The 23,355-nt window shown below is 36.1% G+C and overlaps 1 protein-coding gene across 1 annotated transcript; it reads left to right on the top strand.

Annotated features, from left to right (window-relative positions):
* The first annotated feature begins 10,537 nt into the window (after positions 1–10,537).
* On the top strand, positions 10,538–23,241 carry LOC306867542 (uncharacterized protein). The gene is made up of 10 exons (XM_079413266.1): positions 10,538–10,789; positions 12,873–14,937; positions 15,483–15,582; positions 16,465–16,542; positions 16,638–16,736; positions 16,823–16,955; positions 17,056–17,170; positions 17,726–17,850; positions 22,644–22,727; positions 22,816–23,241. The coding sequence occupies exons 1-10, from the start codon at positions 10,750–10,752 to the stop codon at positions 22,893–22,895; spliced, it is 2,919 nt and encodes a 972-aa protein (XP_079269392.1). The 5' UTR covers positions 10,538–10,749; the 3' UTR covers positions 22,896–23,241.
* The last annotated feature ends 114 nt before the right edge of the window (positions 23,242–23,355 follow it).

Raw genomic sequence — 23,355 nt, 5'->3', positions numbered from 1 at the left:
CAGTTTAGAATGACGGAATTAGACAACATTTATTAATTTAACTTCTGTAAAGACAGTTAATGTGATATTTTTGGACACTTGGAAATCTGTTCTGTTTGTATCAGCGCTCCTCTGCTGCCCTCTGCAGGTCATTCATGATAAACAAATAGGTTAACTAGGATATAATAACCAAGTTAACCAACATTTCCTTGATCATCCAGAATTACAAGAAAGAAAATAGTCAGTGACTTAGTCAAGTCCACCAGCTAAACGAAGACCATACCAGTATCAAAAGAACTAAAAAGGCTTGGCTAACTTGTTGGTCTAGACTTTTTCAGCAGGTTCCTACAATAGACATCTATTCTTTCAGATTATGATCATGATAATCACATTATTTCACATTTGTTTGTACAAGAAATGCCTTTTGAGCACGAGCTGAGCCTTTTGTATTGTATGTGTTTTTGTTGTGTGCTATTATGTGGTCCGATTGCTTTTGGAGTCTGTTCTCATCAGGCTGGTTTTTAACCATAGATTCAGTTTTCAGAGGTGGAACCTGATGGCATTATATGATGTTTCATATTTACTATTAGGAGTGGTGTTGATAAGAATACATGAATACTCCTATTTTGTCTTTTCCTTATAGACTGGTCAGATTTGTCTGTAAGCATATTTTGGCGTCTTTGTAAACTCTCACCCAACATAATGTTTTTTTTTTTTTTTAATTATACAATTTTAACTTGTGATAAAAATCTTTGTAGATTTTATCCTTGTGGTTTATAGATATCAGCCTATATGCAGCCATTGAGTACGACAGCCATATAATGACTTGATATTTTGAATAATTTGATATTTCTATATTATCATATGCCACCAGAATCACCAAAAGTTTAGGTTTTGGCTATTTGTAACTTACTGTATTATATTAAATATAACATAAAAATATGCATATTTTACATTAAATATGGTAATTTTATTGGTAAATATATATATATTTTTTAAAAACACCAGAAATCACAATAAAATGCATAAATTTATTATTTTATTTTATTTTTATCAAAGAGAGTGATATGACATTTATTATTATTATTTTAATCTGGATCACACCTGAGACATTTGTAAAGACAAATTAAGGGCTTCTATATGAAGGATGCTTGAGGTTTTTTTCACTAGTGTGTGAAAGGTTAATAAATTCAGTTTTTAATTAAAAAAATAAAGTTCACTAGTAATGCTCCAGTCTCAATGAGGCTGTTTATAAATTATACGTAGATGTATATAAAAATACATAATAAAAATTATTTTATGGCTAGGGAATGTTCACGATAGATAGATAGATAGATAGATAGATAGATAGATAGATAGATAGATAGATAGATAGATAGATAGATAGATAGATAGATAGATAGATAGATAGATAGATAGATAGATAGATAGATAGATAGATAGATAGATAGATAGATAGATAGATTAGTGTAATCATGCTTACAGGATTACAGATTTTTATTTTATGCCAAAAATTATTAGGATATTAAGTAAAGATCACGTTCCATGAAGATATTTAGTAAATTTCTTACCATAAATATATAAAAACTTAATTTGGATAACTTTAAAGGCGAATTTCTCAATATTTAGAGAAATATTGTCCTATCCTAACAAACCATACATCAATGGAAAGCGTATTTATTCAGCTTTCATATAATGTATATATCTCATTTTCGAAAAATTGACACTTAAGACTGGTTTTGTGGTCCAGGGTCACAAATATGAACTAACTTTACCGATCAATATAATAATTTATATTTTTATTATTTACAAAGTTTGGTTCAGCACTGTCTTTTTTTCTTTTTTTTAAATAGTAAAGCACTGTTTCAGTTTACATTCAGTATCCATTTTGAAAACTATCGGTTGATTAATCGGTATCGGTCAGTGTGGTTCAACCTAGATAACATCGGTAAAATCCAATATCAGTCGACCTCTAAAATAAACAATTGAATATCACTGCCGAAGTATGTCAATATCTAAACAACCACCTCTTGTGGTTTTTCGGTATTGACCATTTTGGGTTTGATAATTCAACCTTAATTTGCCCTCACATTCAGTGATTTGAACTGAATAAAGTTATGAACACATTTTTTTCAACCATTATATAAAAACACATCCAGGTTTTCATTGCAGCATTATTTTATTTTTATTTTTTCAAAATCCTGGTCCTCGCTACTCCCTCTCTGCACATTTTGTATGTTTCTCTTATCGCTTCAGAGGTTTGTTCTATTCCACAGTAAGTGTCCTGCGAAGTGGACTTCACAGGATATTCCACCATGATTCCAGGTTAAAAGGAGTGTCTATGTTCCATTCAAAGGGCATTAACCCTCAGGTTGTGTTCGACTCCCTATAACATTTGTGGTGTTCCCAGTCAAAAATGACTGCCCCACAAAAAAATGTGTCACGTGTGCCTACTGTGCTTTTGGCCAAGTGTGTTAAACAACAAGAAAAACTAAGCGCTCATATAGCAAGTGCAAGTGTCTGATAAAACCACAATACCAACTCTGATTAATGAAAAAAAAAAGTCTTATACAAAATGGCTTATAAATATCTTATTATGCAATATTGTTGATATCAATCTTTTTGTCAGCTTGTTTTCATTCAATTAGGACTGGTTTTGTGTTTATTTTTGGAACTAATTATTATTAGGCAAATAACAAATATTAATGATCAAAAAGTTAATCAGTAATCTTAAATATGGAAACGTGGCTTACCCATGTCTGTGTCCTAAAAATGATAACAAGAGCTCTTTTCATCCAACTTGACAATGTACTGATGATTTTATACTCAAACACATTTCTTTTTGATTTTTCAGTTATTCCAGCATGAACCATCTGTAACAACATTCAACCCCTTTCGGCTGTCCCAGATGAAAGATTGGCATCGTGAAACAATCATGGCGAATCGGAAATCACCACGATTGTTTCATGTTGCCAGTCTTTCGTCCCGGACAGCCGACAATCGTGCAGTGTGTCTCGGGCTTTAGAGGAATAAATGACTCAAAAATGTCATTCCTAACACATATAACTCACTTTTGATGAGCACAAAACACATTCTTATAAAAGCACCCACAAAAACGTGTTAAAAGTAGCTTATGTAAATCTTGTCATATCTTGTGAGGTGACAAAATCACTTTAAAAATAAATACAAATAAAAATAACTCACTCAATATATAGAGTTTGAGTGTACTGAAAAGAGTTATTTCAAATGAATATTCTAAAATAGCACTCAAACCCAGTAATTCGACACATTAAAATAACTCAATGTACAAGCTTCATGATATGATATGATATTTGTTCACGAGACATGCAAGAACCAATGACTTTTATTACCATTTTAGTTTACAATGGTTTGATTTGTCAATATGATGTTACAAAAAGCTTTGTAAATGAGGTATAACACTTACTTTAGGTGTCTTGTTGATAATTGTCTCTCTGAGAAAAGTTTAATCACATAAATGTCGTTGTAAAACAATATGATGTTATAAATACATATTGTGAATGAGGTAAATCACTTACTTTTGGTGTTTTCCAAAAAGCAAAACCTTTGTCTTCTCAGTATCATGAGTCAAAACGAACACTCATAGTGTATATGAGAAAAGTTTAGGACTGCACAACACAAAAATATAGTTATAAAATAATGTAACGTCATAAAATGCATATGTAAATGAGACTAAACCATACTTTCAGTCTTCTCTCTGTTCTCTCTGCACCGCGAGTCAGAGGAAATGTCGTCTGAGAGAAAAGTTTCAGATCGTTTAAACGCGCACAGCATATATAAATATCACTATAAATCAATATGTTATAAAATAGATATTGTAAATGAGATAAAACACTATCAGTGTTTTCCTGTTAAAAAGCAACCACATGACCACATACAGCACATAAATATTGTTCTAAAACTATGTGATGTTGTCAAATTAATACTGTGTGTATAACATAAAACACTTAATCTCTGTATTTTCCTTGTTTGTGACTAGTTGGTCACTTGGTCAGCTGACAGCCAATTACAAATGAAGTCTCTCACCTTTGTCTACAGTGGAGGTTTAACCTTAAACCAGTACCTTCACATGTGCAGGTCTATATTAGTTCTCAAAATTTCCTTAACCACAAATGTAAACAGCAGCATTGCAGTATGTTTGTGTCTGCTGTGGTTTAAACACTCTATATCTACATATTTATTGTATTTATTTCATTTGACTTCACTAACATTAGGACAAAATGTTTAGGGAATGTTCTTGTAACTTTATAACTAATATCTGATACACATTATTATAGTGTTGAGAGAAAATGTTCTTAGAACAACTTTCTCGGAACGTCCTCATGGTGATATTCGTACTTGATGAACATTCTAAAGATGGCCTTGTTCACAACAATCACGACAATTCAAATGTTCTTTTGAACATTTACTTTAATTTTTTTAATGGCATAATATTGTATATTATAATAGTGTGGGTGAAAATAAAGTTAGAAGTGTATTGTAAAAAAAAAAACACTTTTGTAAATAATGTTTAAATAACATTAGAATCAAAACAGGAAAACTTGATTTTGACTGAAGTGGGGGAATTTTTTTTTCCTGTCTTTGCTTCAAAGCTGCATGTAGACTTCAGTGCTGTGTGGAGGAAACCAGGCTTCATTAGTTTGTTCAATCCTTTAACATGAAGATCCTTCAGCTTCAGCTCTGTGAGTTTATTATGTGATATTAATATAAGTGTGCTTTATGAAGTAGTTTAATGTGACTAAACTTATTACATTTATTGATTTATTTTTATCTTTTATACATATTAATCTGTTGTCAGTATGGAGTGGCAGATCTATTAACTGATCTGGGATCAAATAAAGCAGCTCAACTACTGTCACAATCAGACAGTAGTGGACTGTACTGATCAGAATCAGACACAATATCAGATTATTATCATCACATCTGAACTGATGAATGGGCTTCTGGTCATTGTGCTGATCTGTGAGATATTTTCAGCCATCTGTAAAAATATTAGTATGATGCTTAGCAGCTTAATTTAATTGTGTAAAAGTTCCTTATTTAGGCTTTTGATTATTTGATTATTATTTTGTCCTTTATGTGTCTTCATTTATATAGATGTAAATATCAAATCTGAATTCACTGTTTTGTTTTTAGGACTAGTAAAAATTTTTGTTGTTGCTGGAATCAGAAGGCAAGCAGAGCAATCACGAGAGTGTAACATCGCTCTTCGTCAGACGCAAGTTATAGAACAAAATCAAGACCCAGATGAATTACAGGTCATTATATGACATTTCCTGTCTTGATTATTATTCATCATTCTTGTTATCCCAACAATAGCATTCTATAACACTTAATTTTGGTTCGTTTTTGTTAAACTGTAGCTGAAAATGCTAATATTGATCTTTCAGTACACCACAGTGGATTTTTCCAAGCTTCGTAAAAATCGTTCCAGCCAAGTCAAAAACAGCTATCCTGCTCTAAACCTGCGGAAGTCATGAACACACGAGTACACTTATTTTGCACACTTTTTCTTGATGTTCATTCAACTCTGAAACTTATAACTACAAACTGTTTAGGCGCCTAACATTCTTTAAATGAGGGGTTTTCAAACTGGTGTCCATGGGAAAGTTCAGAGTTAAAAAACAGTAAAAATGAATAAAGAAACACAAGTCCAAATAGTATTACTGTTGTATCCTGCTTTCTGAAAACCAGCTGAAAATGAGATTAATCACATATATTTTACTGACAATATAAAAAATATAAAAATATAAACTGAAAATATTTTATTACATTTTTCTGCTATTTTTATTTTTAAATGCTGTATGAATGTCTAAATGTTAGATTGTCTAAATGTTAAATGTAGAGCTGCTATAAGGATTCAGAATAGTTATATTTGGGGGTCTGTGGCATCAAACATTTTTGTCAAACCCCTGCCCATCAAACCAATTTATATATATATATATATATATATATATATATATATATAATTTTTTGTTTATTTTTTCTCAATTAAAAAAAATATAAAACATTTTTATATCTGTATCTTTAACAAAATGTTGGTTGAAACTAACTTAAGTAACGTAAACTTAAGTATTTTTCTACCATACTTTGTTTTCTCTGTAAACTGTGGAAGGAAATATTTAGAATGGAGAATGTGCACATTATTTGTTATTTTAGTAAAATTATTTTCAATGCTGTCAATGCTTATGACAGCATTTGTCAGATTCTTTTGAAATGCATAATAAATAAACTAATTAAAAAAAAAAAAAAAAAAGTCTAAGGTAGTTCTTTGGAAGTGAGTCATGCCAGACAATGTAACACATACAGCACAATGATGTGGTTAAACTGGAGTGCTAAACCAAAACCGTAAAGATGTTCCATTGGCCTTGGCATAGCCAATGACAAAAAGGGTCACTCACTTTTTAAAAGGTTTAAAAGGTTTTTAGGTTTAACCTTAAACTGAGTGCAGAGTTTTTTTTCAGTACCTTTATACATTTATGTATCTAATTTCTCACAGTTGACTTAACCTCAAAAAGTGCAGCATTTATTTTTCTTTTTAAAACTTCACATTTAGTGCATATTTAGCACTAGCCAAGTGTAACGTATGTCAAACACCTTCACCCTTGATAAATAGCTTGATTAACTGATTATGGTCAGTACAACATATTTTTCAAGACACCGTTTCTGTTGCATTGGTTTCCTGTTGTTGATTCCCAGATGACCTTTATTGAGTGTTGTGTTTGTATAGTCTAAAAAACAACGACCCCAGGTGGTCATGAATATTTATGACCATAAATCTAATTAACTGAATTGTTAAACTGAATTTGTTAGCTTTTCATGCCATTAATCCAAATAAATAACAAAAACAATAATAGCAAAAAAGCCGGATAATCCACAATCCTTCATTAAAAACACATTAACACATGTAAAAAAAAAAATTGCAGTTATGTTGATATTTTCTCTACAATGAACTTTGATTAATGACCTAGAGAGGGCAGCAGAGGAACTGCTGAGCTGCAGAGAGATGATTTACAGCAAATATCCAAAATATCATGTCAGCTCTTTTTCACTGATAACATTCATAGAATTTATTTCTCAGCAACATTGTTATAGTGAACTGTGCAATTAAGTGTGACTGTGTAAATAATAATAATAATAATACATATTGATAATAATGTAACTGTTCATTTTCCAATAAAATATGCTTTTCTGGTTAATAATTTTCGAGTTATGTCTACAGTGAAGAAACTAGATTTTGAAATATATTTACTATTCTGTTCTTTCTGTTATCATATCAACTTGCTGTTTTTTTCAGTAAAATTAGTAAATTAGTGAATCAGTGATTTATATAAGTGGAAAAACTTCTATTAGTGACAGTGACCTTTTGACAACTTGTCTGATCCTCTGACACTGTTGTAGAATCAACTTTTAGCAAATTTGTTTCCTGAAGCTTAAATCTTTCTCAAGATAAACAATGTCAGCCTCCCAGAGAAGAATATAAAATTAAATTCCAAACATAGGTTTGGGAGGAACCTAATCATTCAGTCCTGTAAATAATCATTATAAGCCGAAATAAGCAGCAGTCATTGCACCGTCCCAATGACAATTCTTCTGGCATCCCTCCACCTCCCCATCTCTGCCGTTATTTCTGTTATTCTCCCTCTATGTTCAATCGCAATGGGAGGGTTGAACCCGGCACTCAGGCAGAGCCATGTGTTTGAGCCTCCATTGAGGACAGCAAGCCAAGTTTATTTACCGTTAACCATAAGGACTGGGTGGGAAGGCGAACTTGTGAAGTTAATATAATGGCATGTGAGAGTAAGGAATGCTGTGAACAGTTTCTGATGTAAACACACATGTATGTATATAACCAACAAAATACTGCTGCATTGAACAATACAATATGGCAGCGGCTATTTGCACTCAGTGTAAATAGCAGTATTTTTTAACGATATGCTATTTACACTAAGTGCAAATAGCTATAGATTCTATTTACACTATGTTAAAATAGCCAGATTTTCTGCTATTGATACTACTTATTGCAAATAGTGGCAATTATCTGCACCTCAGTATTGTAGTACATTATAAAACAGTACGCAATAATAATGTATTGAGTGTAAATTAACATTTTAATTCAAATTTATTAAATGGATGCCACCTTATTGGGACAATAAAGCCCTCCCTACACCTACCCTAACCCTACCAGATACTTTATTTTCAACTTTTTGATTATTTCCTTAATTTTGTATTGAAAATAAATGCCTTTCTGATGCGATATGAGATTTGAAAAGGGAGAAAAAAATGTTTGGCAAAAGGTGGGCTCGAACTCGGGTCGATCGCGTCAAAAAGCATGCGCCTTTCCATCTACGCCACTGAAACTGATGTTGAGCTAACTTCTTTTTTTATTGTTGACGATAATTCATATAGTTTACAGGGTTTTTATATATATATATATATATATATATAATGTTTAACAGACAATAATTACATTTACATTAATATTAATCGAATTGGACCCAGGATGATTCTGAAAGAATACTCTGCTGTTGCTGTAGTAACGAAACTCGTGTGCATCTGATTGACAGATAAACTGCACGCTCTTATATCAGGGTTGTTTTTTATTTTGTGGATATTTCAGCTAATAGTTTGATTTGTACATTCAGTTGAAAATCATTAATTTAAAGTTAAAGACTGTCCGACTCAGGACTCATGTTCCAAATCCTGCTGCACCACAGAGTGCCACTTCCATAGTTTACCAAGAATTCACATTATATTTGTCCCGAATTATTGTTGATGTTCATGACTTTATCCTAGGCTGAATGATTGTGTATATACGCACAACATTTGTCTTTCTGTCTGTATGCTTTATATAGGGAGCTAATTGTTTGCTCTGTTTTGTCAAACAAACACCATACTTCAAACTCATCGATGCAATTAACTTTGTTCATTCCTGAAATGGGCTTTTATATTAACTGTTTTGGAATGCTTTCTTAAATTGGGTGCAAAACCTGTGAGTTGCTCTAAATGCTGCTGCGCTTCTCGTCCGGTGTGTGACTACATTCTGCACATGGATTAAATGCACGTCCTTGAAAGCGTGCAGTTTTCTAACGCATTTACTTTAACTTGTTAGGTAATATCAATGATATGACATTTCAGATAAATCTGAAATGACAAAAACATATACATATATTTAATTGTTTGATCAAAATTATTGCTAGGGACAGTTTGGTAGTGGCTGGGTAGGGACACGTCCCTAGCGTCCCCCCCCCCCCCCCCCCCCCCTAATTCTACGCAGACATATGATAAAAAATAGCTGCTCTCATTTTAATAATGATGTGAAAGTGGAGATTTATCAATGGGGAACAACAGATTTGTATAGCAGCTTCTGTGGATCATATGTTTAGTCAATTCAATTTTTCATCTAATACTTTTTTTTTTATTCATTTCTTCATGTTTAAAATCACACACACAATGTTTCTTCTACTTACACTATCATTAGAAATAATGTTGTCCAGACTGTTGAGTCTGTGTCTTTGAGTGAACTCTTGTCTACATCACATCTCCTCCTACAGTCATTAAAATAGCACCGGTTGAAGAACCTCAAGAGCTTCTTGAAACAGCTTGGGGCAAAATACTCTGATCCTAAATTTAGCAAGGAGAAAAAATTATCAAGGAAATATTTTGCATTTGCAACACTGAGGAAAAATCAAACAGTACAACAGCAAGAAACATTAATACTTTGGTATTAGAAAAAATACCAAAGAGAGTGTAATTGCTAAATTTGGTCCTTAATAGGATAGTTCACTCAGAAATTTGTTGAAACTGTAAAAAAATCACAACAATTCACAAGTCATCAAAAAATTGTGAAGTGAAAAGTTGTGTGTTTGTAATGAAGAAATCCATAAGGAATTTTTAACATCAAAATGGAAAAAAATATGTGGGTGGATTTTAATGTGAGAGGAGATGGGCTTTTTTACTGGAGGAAATGTTATTATGGATTATGGACTCATATTTTGGCCAGAAGTGACGATTTAAAGTTAAAATGCCTTGATAGATTTATTTCTTAAAGACAGCTTTTCACAAGATGTTAATTGATGGACTCCTGTTGATTTATTTCAGAATTATTGTGATGTTTTTATCAGCTGTTTGGAGACTCATTCTGACGGCACCCATTCACTGCAGAGCGTCCATTGGTGAGAAACTGACGTAATGCTAAATTTCTCCAAATCTGAAGAAACCAACTTGGATGGCCTGAGGGTAAATAAACTTCAAGCTAATTTTCATTTTTGTGTCAAATATTCCTTTAATTTATACCTGCTCCCAAAAATGTTAGGTGTATTTATTTTCCTGTCGTGTATTTATCAATTCCATAATCTCTTGTTTAGGAAAAAAACTTGCTAAACCACGTTTCCATGGCTATATATATTATATCAGCTGTTATGTGCCTATGTCAAGAAAAGCGTGAACACAGGATGCTGGGAAGCCACTCCCTCCGCTGCCCTCCTTTGAGACTACAGAAGCGACAAGCCAGAGTCTCATTCAAACCAGCCAGACACTGAGACAGCAAGGAATTCACTCATACACACACATGCACACTGACTAGCACACATCAGTATAGACGTGCTCCAGTAAAGAGGGTTACAGGCACACACATAGGGGCTTCCCTTGTGAAACCACTCATACAACTGTCTATATCACTTTCTACCTCTTGCTTGCAAACACACACACACACAAGCAACAGCTGTCAACATGTTGCTACCAAGAGCCTTGAGCCTGTTCATCCTGTGGGGTAAGTTGTTTTTATTATTTTTTTCTTCAGAAAAACTGTGATTTGTATCCCAACACTGCATTTCCAAAACCTTTGGTCTATCAAGTTTGAGTTTCTGGAAAACTATTGCCAAGTAAAGGGAAAAGTTTATGAATTTGCATTATACTGTGTCACTTTAAGACATTTTGCACTTTTCTATTGGATACTGTTTGAAGATTATACATTCTTAGATAGCATATATGTGACAGTCTGCAATTGCTTAACAATGGTTAAATTATTCAGGGATCTAGTGATACTTAGTATATGTATGGGGTACCTAGTGTTTCATTAGGTATAACGTAATGCTTAATGCATAACAGATACTATAAACAAACGTCAAGGTCAATGTATGTGAGAAAATTTTCATTATAAGTTTTTACTCCATGTTAAAGTATTGAAATCTTGTTAATTTTAAGCCCCATTTCTTTAAGTTAACTTAGTTAAATTGTGTCCAAACGTTAAGCTGTATGAGTTTAAAAAAAAATTCGTACCTGTTACTCAAGGAAAGTGGTGGAAAAGTAAAATCATGCTTCCATGACTTTGATATGTTTTATGATTGGGAGTTTTGAATAAAGTTACCTGCCACTGGCACTCTTGCTCAGTGTGACTCAGCTCAATTGTGACATTATTTGTTTATGTATCGCACCTCACAATTCCCTGAATTCAACGGGACAATCGTCAATGTTCTTCTTAGGGAATCTCTTAGAAATGTCATGTTTGCAGGTGACACACTGACACCTGAAACCACCCGTCATCTGAGCGCATCTAAAGCTGACACTAATGTCCTTTAATCAGCATTATTGGTGTCTGACAAGTATAGACATAACAGAAGAGGTGCTGACATGAATAATAATGTCCAATCTTACACTGGAAATATGACTCAACTTCTTAGAATATACTATGAATATTTCAATGATACAGAAGACAGCATCTGAACTGCTATATCTGCATGTGACCTGCTAAAATTAAATGCTTGAAATAGTTTGTAGACTTCCTGAAATGAATGACAATGTTCACACTAATACCTATCCTATGACATTTAGTTTATTCAAGTCCAAGTTCAAGTTGAGCTTTATTGTCATTCCGCTACATGTGGGGACATATAGTGGAACGAAATGTCATGTCTCGCAGGACCACGGTGCTACATAAATACAGACATACAACAATGAAGTAAAAAACACTATAAACCTATACACTACTAACCTACTGACAGATTTAACTATAAGTATACTATAAGTATTTACCCTATACAAACTAAAAGAATAAAGGATAAAAAATACAACTATACGAATGCTTCACATAAATATTACCCTATACAAACTAAAAAAATAGAAGATAAAAAATACAAACTATACGAATGCTTCACAAGTACTGTACATGTGCAAAGAGAGACATTGAGTCAGCAGCTGGTTGGGGAACAGTGCAGGATGATTTGTAGTGCATGAGCATGTAAACATACATATATTACTGAGTCTTTTGTGAGATTGTGCACACGCAGCAGTGTGTGTAAGTGTCCATAGTGCACATAGTGTAAAGTGTAAGTGTCCATTGTGTAAAGTGTCCATAGTGCACATAGAGGAGAGTGTCCATAGTGTAAAGTGTCCATAGTGCACATAGAGGAGAGTGTATTACTACAGGTGGTTTGTACAGGCCCACTCACCTGTGTGTAGCACACTTCGAATTGCACAAAAAAAAAATAAAATTTAAGTTCCATACAGTTTTTTCTTTGGTGTGGTAAGGTTTGGGGTGGAGGGTGGTCCATGTTCAGGAGGTAGGGGTTTGCATGGGGTTTCAGAGGGGGGTGGGGTGGTTTGAGTTCAGGGCTCTCACAGCCTGGGGGAAAAAGCTGTTGAGCAGTCTGGCGGAGCGGGCTCTGATGCTCCGGTACCGTCTTCCTGATGGTAGGAGCTGGAAGAGACTGTGGGAGGGATGGGTGGAGTCCTTCACGATGCTGTTGGTTTTGCTGGAGCATCGTGTAAGGAAGATGTCCAGGATGGAGGGGAGAGGGGCACCGATGATCTTTGCAGCTGTGTTCACTGTCCGCTATTCTGTTGACTCTATTCAGGTTTTGCCTCTTGTGTGCAGTATCGGGCTGACTTCAATATGATGGGAGTCACTGGTTGGATCCTCTTTGACTCCACAGAGCACAAGTCCACAGTTAATCTCACAGGAACTGGCACATGTCGATTCAATATCTCCCTCACTACATTCCCAGTTATGTACGGCCATTTTGCTTCGCCTTGTCAAAAGTCACACATAGGAGACAGTGTGTTCACATTTTCTGTAGATCAGCCTCAGGCTGCTGTGAATGTGTCCACTCTGTTTGAACAGCACATTAGTCTGGATGCCCTCTCGGTGCTGGTGGATACATGTAATGGTACAAGGATTTGTGCCGGACTTACTTCGGAGTCCCAGGTAAGAACATGGAGGGCACGGTTTTTCAGTCCCGTGGCTGGAAACGTCTACATCCGGCAAGCGATGGGAGAAGCAGGGGCAAGGGTTCTCTCAGATCTAAGAAATGTCAATCAGACCAGGACTTTTTCAAATGTCACAATTTTAGCATCACAAAGCTCTGCCACCAGCTGCAATGCACTTCTCAGTAGTCTGGATCCCAAGAGTCTTACAAAGTTGGGTGTTATCAATGTGGGATCACCTCTGGAACCTGTTAAATCTCGATTGGAAATATCCACTCTCAATTCTAATGTCCGCTTCGCCGTTCTCGACTTGACCTCAAGCTACATGTGTGCAGAGATCCGAAGTGTTGCAATGAAGGTAGTTAGTGCTGTTGTGAACATGCAAGGGATTAAAGGCTACTTCTCCTTCCATCAACCATCTCCGTTTGATCTCACTACCATCACTGTTAACCTGAAAAACCTGGACAGAAGAGTTGGCCCATACCACGTTCATCACTTTCCCCTTCCCCAAATGAGTTCTCCATCAGATAGCAGCTGCAGTAACAACAACCTTGGGGGTCACTGGAACCCATTTAATGTGAATACTCAGGCACCAGCATATCCACCACCGAGAGGCTCCACTCATGATCTCTTTGAGGTCGGAGATCTGAGCGCCAGGCATGGATCTCTGGAGAATATGAGTAACTTTCATGCCACTTTCACGGACTGGAACCTACCCCTGTTTGGGCGGAACAGCATTGTGGGTCGCTCTGTGGTGATACACATGCCCAACTCAACCAGATTTGCCTGTGCAAGTATTGGCTACCCTGGCGAAGTGACTGTCGCCAAGGCTGCCTTTCGTGGTCTGGTTGTGGGAACGGTCGTGTTCACCCAACTCAATAGTGACCCATATTCTGATGTCTCCGTATTCATGGATGTATCCTACGGACAACTTTCTGCACCTTCTACGGTGAATCACAACTGGCACGTCCACAACTATCCCATCAGCACAGAGACTGACAATGACAAGGGATGTTGTCTGTCCACTGGAGGACACTGGAACCCATACAACATAGACATCACAGTGAGTGCATATGCTGTAAACTGTGCTCCCGACAGCCCTTTTGCTTGTGAAGTTGGGGATATCTCTGGCAAGCACAAAACTGCTGACCTGCAGTCTGAAATGGGAACGGTAGCAACCAAGAACTTTTTTACTGACACCACTTCTTGGATGTCTGGAATGATTGGACGTTCTGTGGTGATACATGGTCCAAACCAAACAGGTCCACGGATCGCTTGTGCTAACCTCACCTTGTACCGTTTTCCCTCCGCTCGCTCAGATTCTTGGCTTGGACCTGGAACATCTGAAGGTCAAGTCCGATTCTCCCAAGTCTCTCCTCAAGGACCAACAATCCTAAATATCTCCTTTACTGGTCTTAATGCGAGAGCCAGTGGCTACCACATCCATGTTCTTCCAATCAAAAGCACACAGGAACCTTGCTCAGACACTAACATCATGGGACACTTCAACCCGTTTTCTGTGAACGCAGCCTCATCTCCAGCTCCAGGGAATGGCACAGTTGACCAGTATGAGATTGGAGACATCAGTGGGAAGTTTGGAGGCCTGACCAGCCAGAACAACTTTCAGAATCAGTACACGGATGGAAATATGCCACTTTCAGGACCGAACAGCATAATTGGCCGGTCTCTGGTCATACATTACACTAACGGCTCAAGGTTAGTTACGAATCGTATATCCTCAAACATTCACCAGGCACAGTATTTTGACCTTTGAAGATAAGTATAAGATATTAGTTTGCTTCTCTTCTGTTAGAAGCAGAATCATAGGCTAGACAGGAAAACAACCGCAGGTGCAGGTCTTGAAACAATTGATTCCCAATTCTGCATTTTGTCTCATTTCCCCAGCTCTTCTTTGGCAGTCTGCAAAATTAGCCACATTTAACTGACAAAAAAGATAATTTTTAATATTTATTTTCCCCAAAGGCAAAATTGAGTAATCCGGAAGAGACCTCATACAATTGTTCTATACAGCTTTTTAGCATAATTACGTTGTCAGATATCTGAAATACCTAAAAACCAAACTGTCATGAAAACCATGTGTGGGAAGATTCACACAGTGTATTAATCTACACACATCATTCAGTGTTTATTTATACAAGTAATAAACAAGATTTCTTTGACTCACCCAGGAATGTGGAAAGAAAATTTCAAAACTTACTTGAACATTATCAACTTAAAATGGTTTCTTTCACTATTTACAGAATGCGGTGTGCAGATATTTCAGCAGAAGACTCCCCAGATGGAAACTGGGTGATCGCTAAGGCCATGTTCAGTAGTGCTGTAACTGGGACAGTGACAATGGTAAAAAGACAAATACATTGTATAAGCAGATGTTTATAGATGGTTCTTGTCTGTTCAAAACTCTTTTGGTTTTGCTGGTTGGTTGCCAGGACCATGTTCCTAAATGGCTTGAATTGCCTGTTTTGAATTGTTTTCACTGTTCCTATGGCAGCTAAATTACAGAGGGAATTGTGAAAAATAAGTATCTCCCTCATCTCTACTCTCTCCCACATTAAAATGGTTTAAATCTACCGTCACTTTAAATCTGCCACAAAAAGATGACGCTGCTAATAATGCTGGATGGAGGAGGATGGGGTGGAGAGGGGAGATGGGTAACTGGGTGAGGCTGTGGTTGTGGAGGGGTACAGCTCTTGTCCTGCTGGGACGGTATGCAGGCAGATGGATCTGTCACATGCTGCACAGCAAACCAGCAGCTTGTGGTCTTGGTGTTGCATGTAGAAGAATGATACACATGATTTACAGTAATGAGTAATAATTTTATATTTATAATACATTTTGTCCAGAGCATCTGGTGCATTTAAGCATCTGTCTTTATTTTTATTTTTTTTACCTCCACCCAGTCCTAAAATATTGTTTATACAGTACTTTATAATGTTTGCATTTTATATTGCTATTATAATATATAAACAAATATTAAATGGGTCATTCTGTGTCAACTCAACCAGAGGTCCTTGGCTTAAATTTTTGATTTTGCTAATATTTTTGTATATCATGTATAGTGATGAAAGCCAAAATATTAAATGCCACTGATGAATATTTAGTAAGTAATACACTATTTTGTGGAGGGGGATCAAAATGGTAAAAATGCCAAATCAAAAATTTGAGCCAGGGAAGTTTTAAATTTTAAATGAATGCTAAATGATACACTGTACATGTCTTTAGTCCCAGCTAACCTTTCCAGATGGCAGCTATGGTGATGCTATTTTGGAAGTGGATGTGCTGGCATCACAATCATCAAATGTAAGTTATTTTATCAGCTTTTTTATTAGTCATGTTAGATATCACAATTATATTTCATTTTATTGAATATGAGGAATTTTGCTATTGGTTTCTAGCTTGCAGAGGCTTCCTGGTACATCGCAAATAAGCCAGTGGGATCAAATGGCACATGTCCTAGTGAAGAAGAAATATTTAATCCATTCAACACGACAAATGTGAGTGAGGCCTATTTTCTCATCAAATACCTGTACATCAAGTACAAATATGCAAAATAATTAAGACAGAAATCATTCTCTGTCAGATGAACAGCTGTTCTCGAGTCAGGTCTCTGTCCTGTTTGGTTGGAGATCTGAAGGGCAGACATGGATCCATAAGTCTCACCAAGAGGCAGCTGTACAATGACATTCTGTTGCAACTGGCCGGAGACTTCACAGGTAGCAGATATGAATAACTTTAACACTTATGCAGATATGATATTTTCATGCATTGGCATAGATCTTATACATAGAAATGGTCTGAATGTTTTACCCGCAGTTATCCAGAGGTCATTAGTTCTCAGGCTCAATAACGCCACAACCGCATGTGCAGATATTCTCCCAGAATCTCCCTCTGCCACGCAGATCTTCCCCAAAATCACTTCCTTCAGCAGGTATATTCTTCAATCCATGCATGTTCATGCTTTTAACTGGTTGAAATATTCAGAATTATTATCTGTATCAACCTAACAACTAAAAAATGCCTTTTTTTAATATTAGATTAAATAGAAGTAGATCCTTAAGGTGACAACTGTATGTTTTTATTACATGAAATAACTTAATAAAATGTCCAATAATATACATATTATGACATTGCCAATGTCATGATGTTTCATAACTTAAATTAATATTTATATCAATGTCTTTTATGTAACATATCTGAATGTTTTATGTTTAAAACCTTGTTGGCTAAATTTCACAAAGCCAAACAAAACTGGAAAAAATAATGGATGGGAAATGACTATAATAATTCAGATGACTCCTGGTTTCATGTAACACACAATGCTACACCTTACTGTAACGGTTTTTAGTACATGCTATGATGTGTTTTCTTAATCATTTAAGCATAAAAAAAATAAATGACAGGTCACTTATTACATTATATATATATAAAAAAAATTGCATAAGCAATACATGTTTTATTATGACACATTTACTGTTGTGTACAGGTATGATTTCCGGAAGAGAGTGGCAGATGTGTTGAACGTCCACATATCCAGAGTTTCTATCTTACCTGGTTCTCCTTCACAAGGGTCTGATGGGAAATGCCAGCAGGTCAATTATCTGGTATCAGGTAACACAGAATAGCACAGAATTAGTGCAACTTTAAGGAATCGCTTTCATCTTCACAAATCTTCTTAAAATCTTTACGCCCATATCGTGAGATACTGGGAAAAAAATAAAATAAATAAAACATTGAGATGCTCATCTGACACATGTATGCATAGACCAACAATTAAAAAGAGCTCAATGTTTAATTGTATGGAAATAAAATAAATGAAAAATGGTTATACAATATGCTATTCTATAAATATATAAATATTCTATATGTAAATATAGACAAATATTGTGTAATTAAATCAAATATAATTTATTCATTATTAACAGCTGTAAAATGTATAAATAATATAAACAAATTATATTATAATTAGACAGGATCTAGGTGCAGAAATTTTTATTTGCAACTGAACTAAAAATAAAGAACTCACAGGTAACTCAGCAAGTCTTAGGTAACATGAACAGACAACAAACAACCTCACTACCAATGACAATAATGCACAAACTGAAGCATAAACTGAGGGGTAGATATACACAAACTAATGAGGGGTAAAACTAGACAGGTGTGACTAAATGAACCAATGAGTAACCATGGTAACTGGTAAATACAGACAAAGGAGACTGATCTTGAAACAGTGCAAACTAAAAGGATAACTCAAACCATGAATGACAGAGACAAACAACTGAAAGTACTACAGAAACACAGAACGTAACCCTACCATTACACACAACCCCTGTTACCCCTGTGGGTGGCCGCTTAGGAGGGTGATGCAGAACTGGCAGATGGGACAACCCAGGATGGAGGAGGGAAGGAAATGACAGAGGCAGAAACCAGGGTGGTGATGACGACAGGAGGAGCCACTTTGGAATCCCCAGCAGAAGTGCCAGAATGCAGGCACATGACAGAGATGTGGAAGAGAGTGGCTATGGGTTTAGCCTTAGCAGGTGATACCAGGGGGACTCTGGAACGAAATGGAGCTGCCCAAAGTGGAGACCCAGGTAGAGCCGAGCGACTGCAGGGACTAGGCGATGACAGGGCAGACCCTAGGTGACTAGCGGCCAAGGTGGAGCCTAGGCACCGGAGGACTGGTGAGGCGGAAGTGGAGCACCCAAGATCCAATGTGGAACTGGAGGTAAGGAGGAGCCAACTGAGCTGAAGAAGAGGGTGGACAAAGAGCAGGTGAATGACTGGAAGTCTGCGGCACAGGCAGATCAGCAACTAACCAAGGTGGAGCCAGACGGACAAGGAAGCCCTGTGGAGCCGAGGGGACGATGATCCCAGCTGGAGCCGAGGGAGGGAAGAGCCACAGTGGAACCGACTGGTCAGCAGGCTTAGGAGGAGTGACAGGAATGGAGGTCCAAAGTGGAACTAATGGGTCACCATTTCAGGCCTAGATTGATGACAGCTCAGGCCGAGGTGACTTAATGGTGACCAGAGGAGACGAAGGACTGAGGAAAGGCAGTGCTGGCAGGGCTAACGATCTGGCTGTGGAAGAACAGGCTCAACATTAACACACCAGACAGTCTTAAAATCCACATGGAACACAGAATTATCTTCTCAGGGTGACACATGACAGGCAAAGGAGGTGGGAGTGGGAGGGAGCCAACACAGATTTGGTTCTGGGTGAAACACAAGGAGGTACAGGACTGGGCCAACCCTCTGGGAACACAGGAGATTCAGAGCTGGGTGGAAATAGTGGGGACAAAGGACATTCAGGGCTGGGTAGAACCACAGACATTAGCAACACAGTGCTGAGTGACAAAACAGGTTTTGTGTAATCATTCTCAAAATTATTCAATGGCTCAGAGTTTAAAGTGTCTATAGCATTGATCTAGAAACAGTGCAAACTAACAGGATAACTCAAACCATGAATGAAAGAGCCAAACCAACTCAAAGTACTACCGAATTAAGTATAGTGTGAGCAGTCAAGTTGCAGCAGCTCGACGATCGGTGTGAGCAGATAAATCCTGAGCTTTTTACATCGCATGCGATTTATTTGTACAGTGAGAGTTGGTCTTTAACAAAAACATTGCTTAAATCGCACAGTGTTTGCCCCACTTAACCCTGACATTATCCATATTATGGATATACTGTAGTGTTATTATTATCAATATGAACATTTAAAATGTTAATAATTCTAATATATAATATATTAATATTATACACATATTCCAGTACAAGAGCTGGCAGAAGAGAGTGTGTCTCTTCATATATTTTCAAGTTGTTTGATTGTTGCTCTCCTCTCCTGAACTGACTTGGTATGCTTTGTCTGTCAAAACAATGAACAATCCTGTCCTTTCAAAAGACACAAAAAAGGAAAATTGCACGGTAACCTGATACGCGGGTGGAGCGTAGAGACCCTGTGATCTTGCGCAACATCATGAAACAGGAGAGTGGTATATGATTGAGGTCTATACCACAGGACAACTGAGGAAACAACAGAAACATTCAGGGCTTGACATGAACACCCGGCAAATGCGGGTGACTTTCAGCAGTGGCGGGTAACACGGTCACTCCCACTAGCCACTTCGGCAGGCTGAATTTTATGTACGGTAACAGAGCTTGACGTTAATGCTTGTATGGAACAAGTGGATTTTTTGTATGAGCAAGTGAAAGAGAATGTTCTTGCCTGAACGGACACTAATTTGATTAAAACCTCTAATTAGGGAAGCATTGAAATTTCGGCGAGAATGATTCTGATTTTGCGCCAGTTGAGGCTCATGCAGCCTGTCTGTATATTAAACAATCTCTTTGAGAAATCAAAACAAATTCACACACAAGAAACATACTGTGGTAAAAAGGTCGTTTTTATATTAATAACATGACACAACTAAGAGAGTGCCGTTTTCCCTGAAAACCACGACTGCAAAATTTTAAATTGATTTGATATACAGTACAATATTGTCAGTGTTAATTATTTTGCTCGATTTAGTTAACGGAAATAGTTCCAAACAAATATCGCAGCAAAACAGTCTCTGATCAACAAAGAGCGGTGTTTTGTCATGGAAAGATTCAGCGCTTTTGAACTACTCATTTGAGTCAATGGTTCAGTGGTCCATTCATTAAGACAGGCACTTGCCTCTTTCTTGAATGAATCAGCTGTCTGAACAAATCGTTTGAATAAATGCCTCAATAGCCCTGTCCCAAATGGAACACTTCATGTGCACTTGCGGTCTTATGGCCGCAAGTGCAAAGGCCGCCGCGGACGCATGTCCATTAAGTCTCATTCGTCATTTTAGTGTTTAGAAGGGCGAGCGCACCCTTTGCAGCCGCTATATGCCCTAGATCCACACTTCTGCTGAGCCCGCACTGGGGCGAGCTCTGCAGCAGGTTTAGGGTGCCATTTGGGACAGGGCCAATGACTCACTCATTAAGACAGTCACTTGCTGCCACCTACTGGTGGTTTACTTTTAGATTTAAAAGTAGCTTATCTTTGCATTTTTTTTTTTCCAACATTTCATATTTGTATATTTTAAAAAAACTGATTTAAAACACCAAACTCGTAATCTTATTTGCTGTTATAATTTTGCATTGTAAATGCAATTATGCTACATTTCAACTTCATTAAACCGTGTATGTAAATACATCTAAACGCCACTTCAGCTGCTACTGTGTCTTCTGCAGTGGAAAGATCTTTTTTTTAATACTGATTTCATTGGATTGTATTTTTTCATCCACAATTTGAGATTTTGGGCTATTTGACTTTTCATAAAGTTTTTTTCAGACTAGTGTAAAGAAAACATGCTATTATTTTATTGCACTTTATCTATTAATTTTAATACATATCCTTAAAGTCTGTTTTCTCGATTCCCTTTCCTCCACTTCAGTAGCAATTAGATACACCAGACTTATTATGTCTATATTCCTAAGTTTTTTACTGAGGGGTTTGTTCATATTTCTTATGATTGATTTATGAAACATTTTATTCAATTTTTGTTTGTTTGTTTGTTTTTTCTGTTAATAGTATTTATCTGAACCTTTGACTCTTACACTGTAAAAAGTGTTTCTAACTTTTTTTTCTTTTTTTTAAGTTAATTGACAATTCACTTAACTTATACCTTTTTATTATTAATTACTTAATCATTTTAAGGCAACAGGTTTCCTCGTTTTTTTTTTTTTTAGTTAAGTCAACTTATCACTTTTTACAGTGAAAACATTTACATTTATGCATTTAGCAGACGCTTTTATCCAAAGCGACTCACATTGCATTAAAGTTACATTTTTATCAGCTCTTGAAAAGAAGCTTATTTATGAAATACTGTGTGTCATCAAGCAGCACGCAGACAAAACCAGAGTAAAACAAGCAAAGTTTCACAAAAGTAAAATATTTCATTGTGTTTGGGGCAAATATTTGCACTCCTTGAATGCTGAATTTGGGGGCTGTAGCTAACTGCTGTAATCACTGTAAAAAAAAATAATAATAATTGTCATCTTAAAATAATTTGACTATTTTAGTCAACTAAAATATTCCAGTTGTCCCTTAAATTAACATTGAGTATCTTAAAATTTCAAGTCGACTAAACTAAAAATTTTAAGTCAGCGGGGTAACAAAATATTTTAAGTTGAAACAACTTTTTGCATTTTTTTTTTTTTTTTTTAATTTATTCAAATTAGTAACATGTATCATTTCCATATTTTAAACATAACATTTCTTCGATAATACAAAAAAAATAACAATATGTAATTTTTCAAATATGAAAATAAAAAAGTCATAAACTAATCCAAGTTAATAGGTTAAAATTACTAAAAATGACTAAAGTTAGAAATGACCAAACGTTTAATGGATGTTATTTTAACTTGTTTTCCAGGTGAGGTGGGCCAAGAAAAACTGAAATCAGTTCAGACAAGTGACAAGATGGGTGTTTTCAAAGAATCGAATGCGTGTACTCCAAGTAAGCCTGCACTCTGTGATAGCAAACATTTACATTATTATTATTATTGAGTGTTTTACTCTTGATCACTTGGAATTTCTTTCCTCAGCTGGAAACACAGGACTGATGCTGGTCCCCTGCAGGATGTTACTGTCTGCAGTCTGTCTGCTCGGGTTTCTGAGGCACTAGATGGACCTTTCCGTGATATCACAGCACTGCCTTCACTTTGTTACTTTAATAAACCAGGACATGTTCAGCTCAACTCCAAGAATTTGGCAATCCTTAAAAGAAAATAATATGATCATGTTTCACAATCGTCTGGATCTTGCTGCTCCTGTTTTAAATGGGAATAATGAACATGTATTCATTGCAATTTCCTCAGAACGTTATACTGCATTAAACTTCTTCCCTGATGTATTTCTATTCATTAAATGTTTTTGTATGATGCAGTGAATACAACACAGCCCTTGTTTTCATGCAACACGACTCTATAATTTGTTATGTGAGCCTGTGAAATGAAGTTTTACATCTTACTAACATTGTGTGTGTGTTTTTCATGGGTGTCTGGCAGGTGATTTACTAAGAATATTACTCATATAAATGTTACATATAACTGTGGGGTGGTAAGATTTTTTATTTATTTTTTTTT

Source organism: Barbus barbus (assembly GCF_936440315.1).
Source record: "Barbus barbus genome assembly, chromosome: 49".
Lineage (NCBI taxonomy): Eukaryota > Metazoa > Chordata > Actinopteri > Cypriniformes > Cyprinidae > Barbus > Barbus barbus.
The sequence above is the reverse complement of the archived record's forward strand: the minus strand, read 5'-3'. Positions and strand labels throughout refer to the sequence as shown.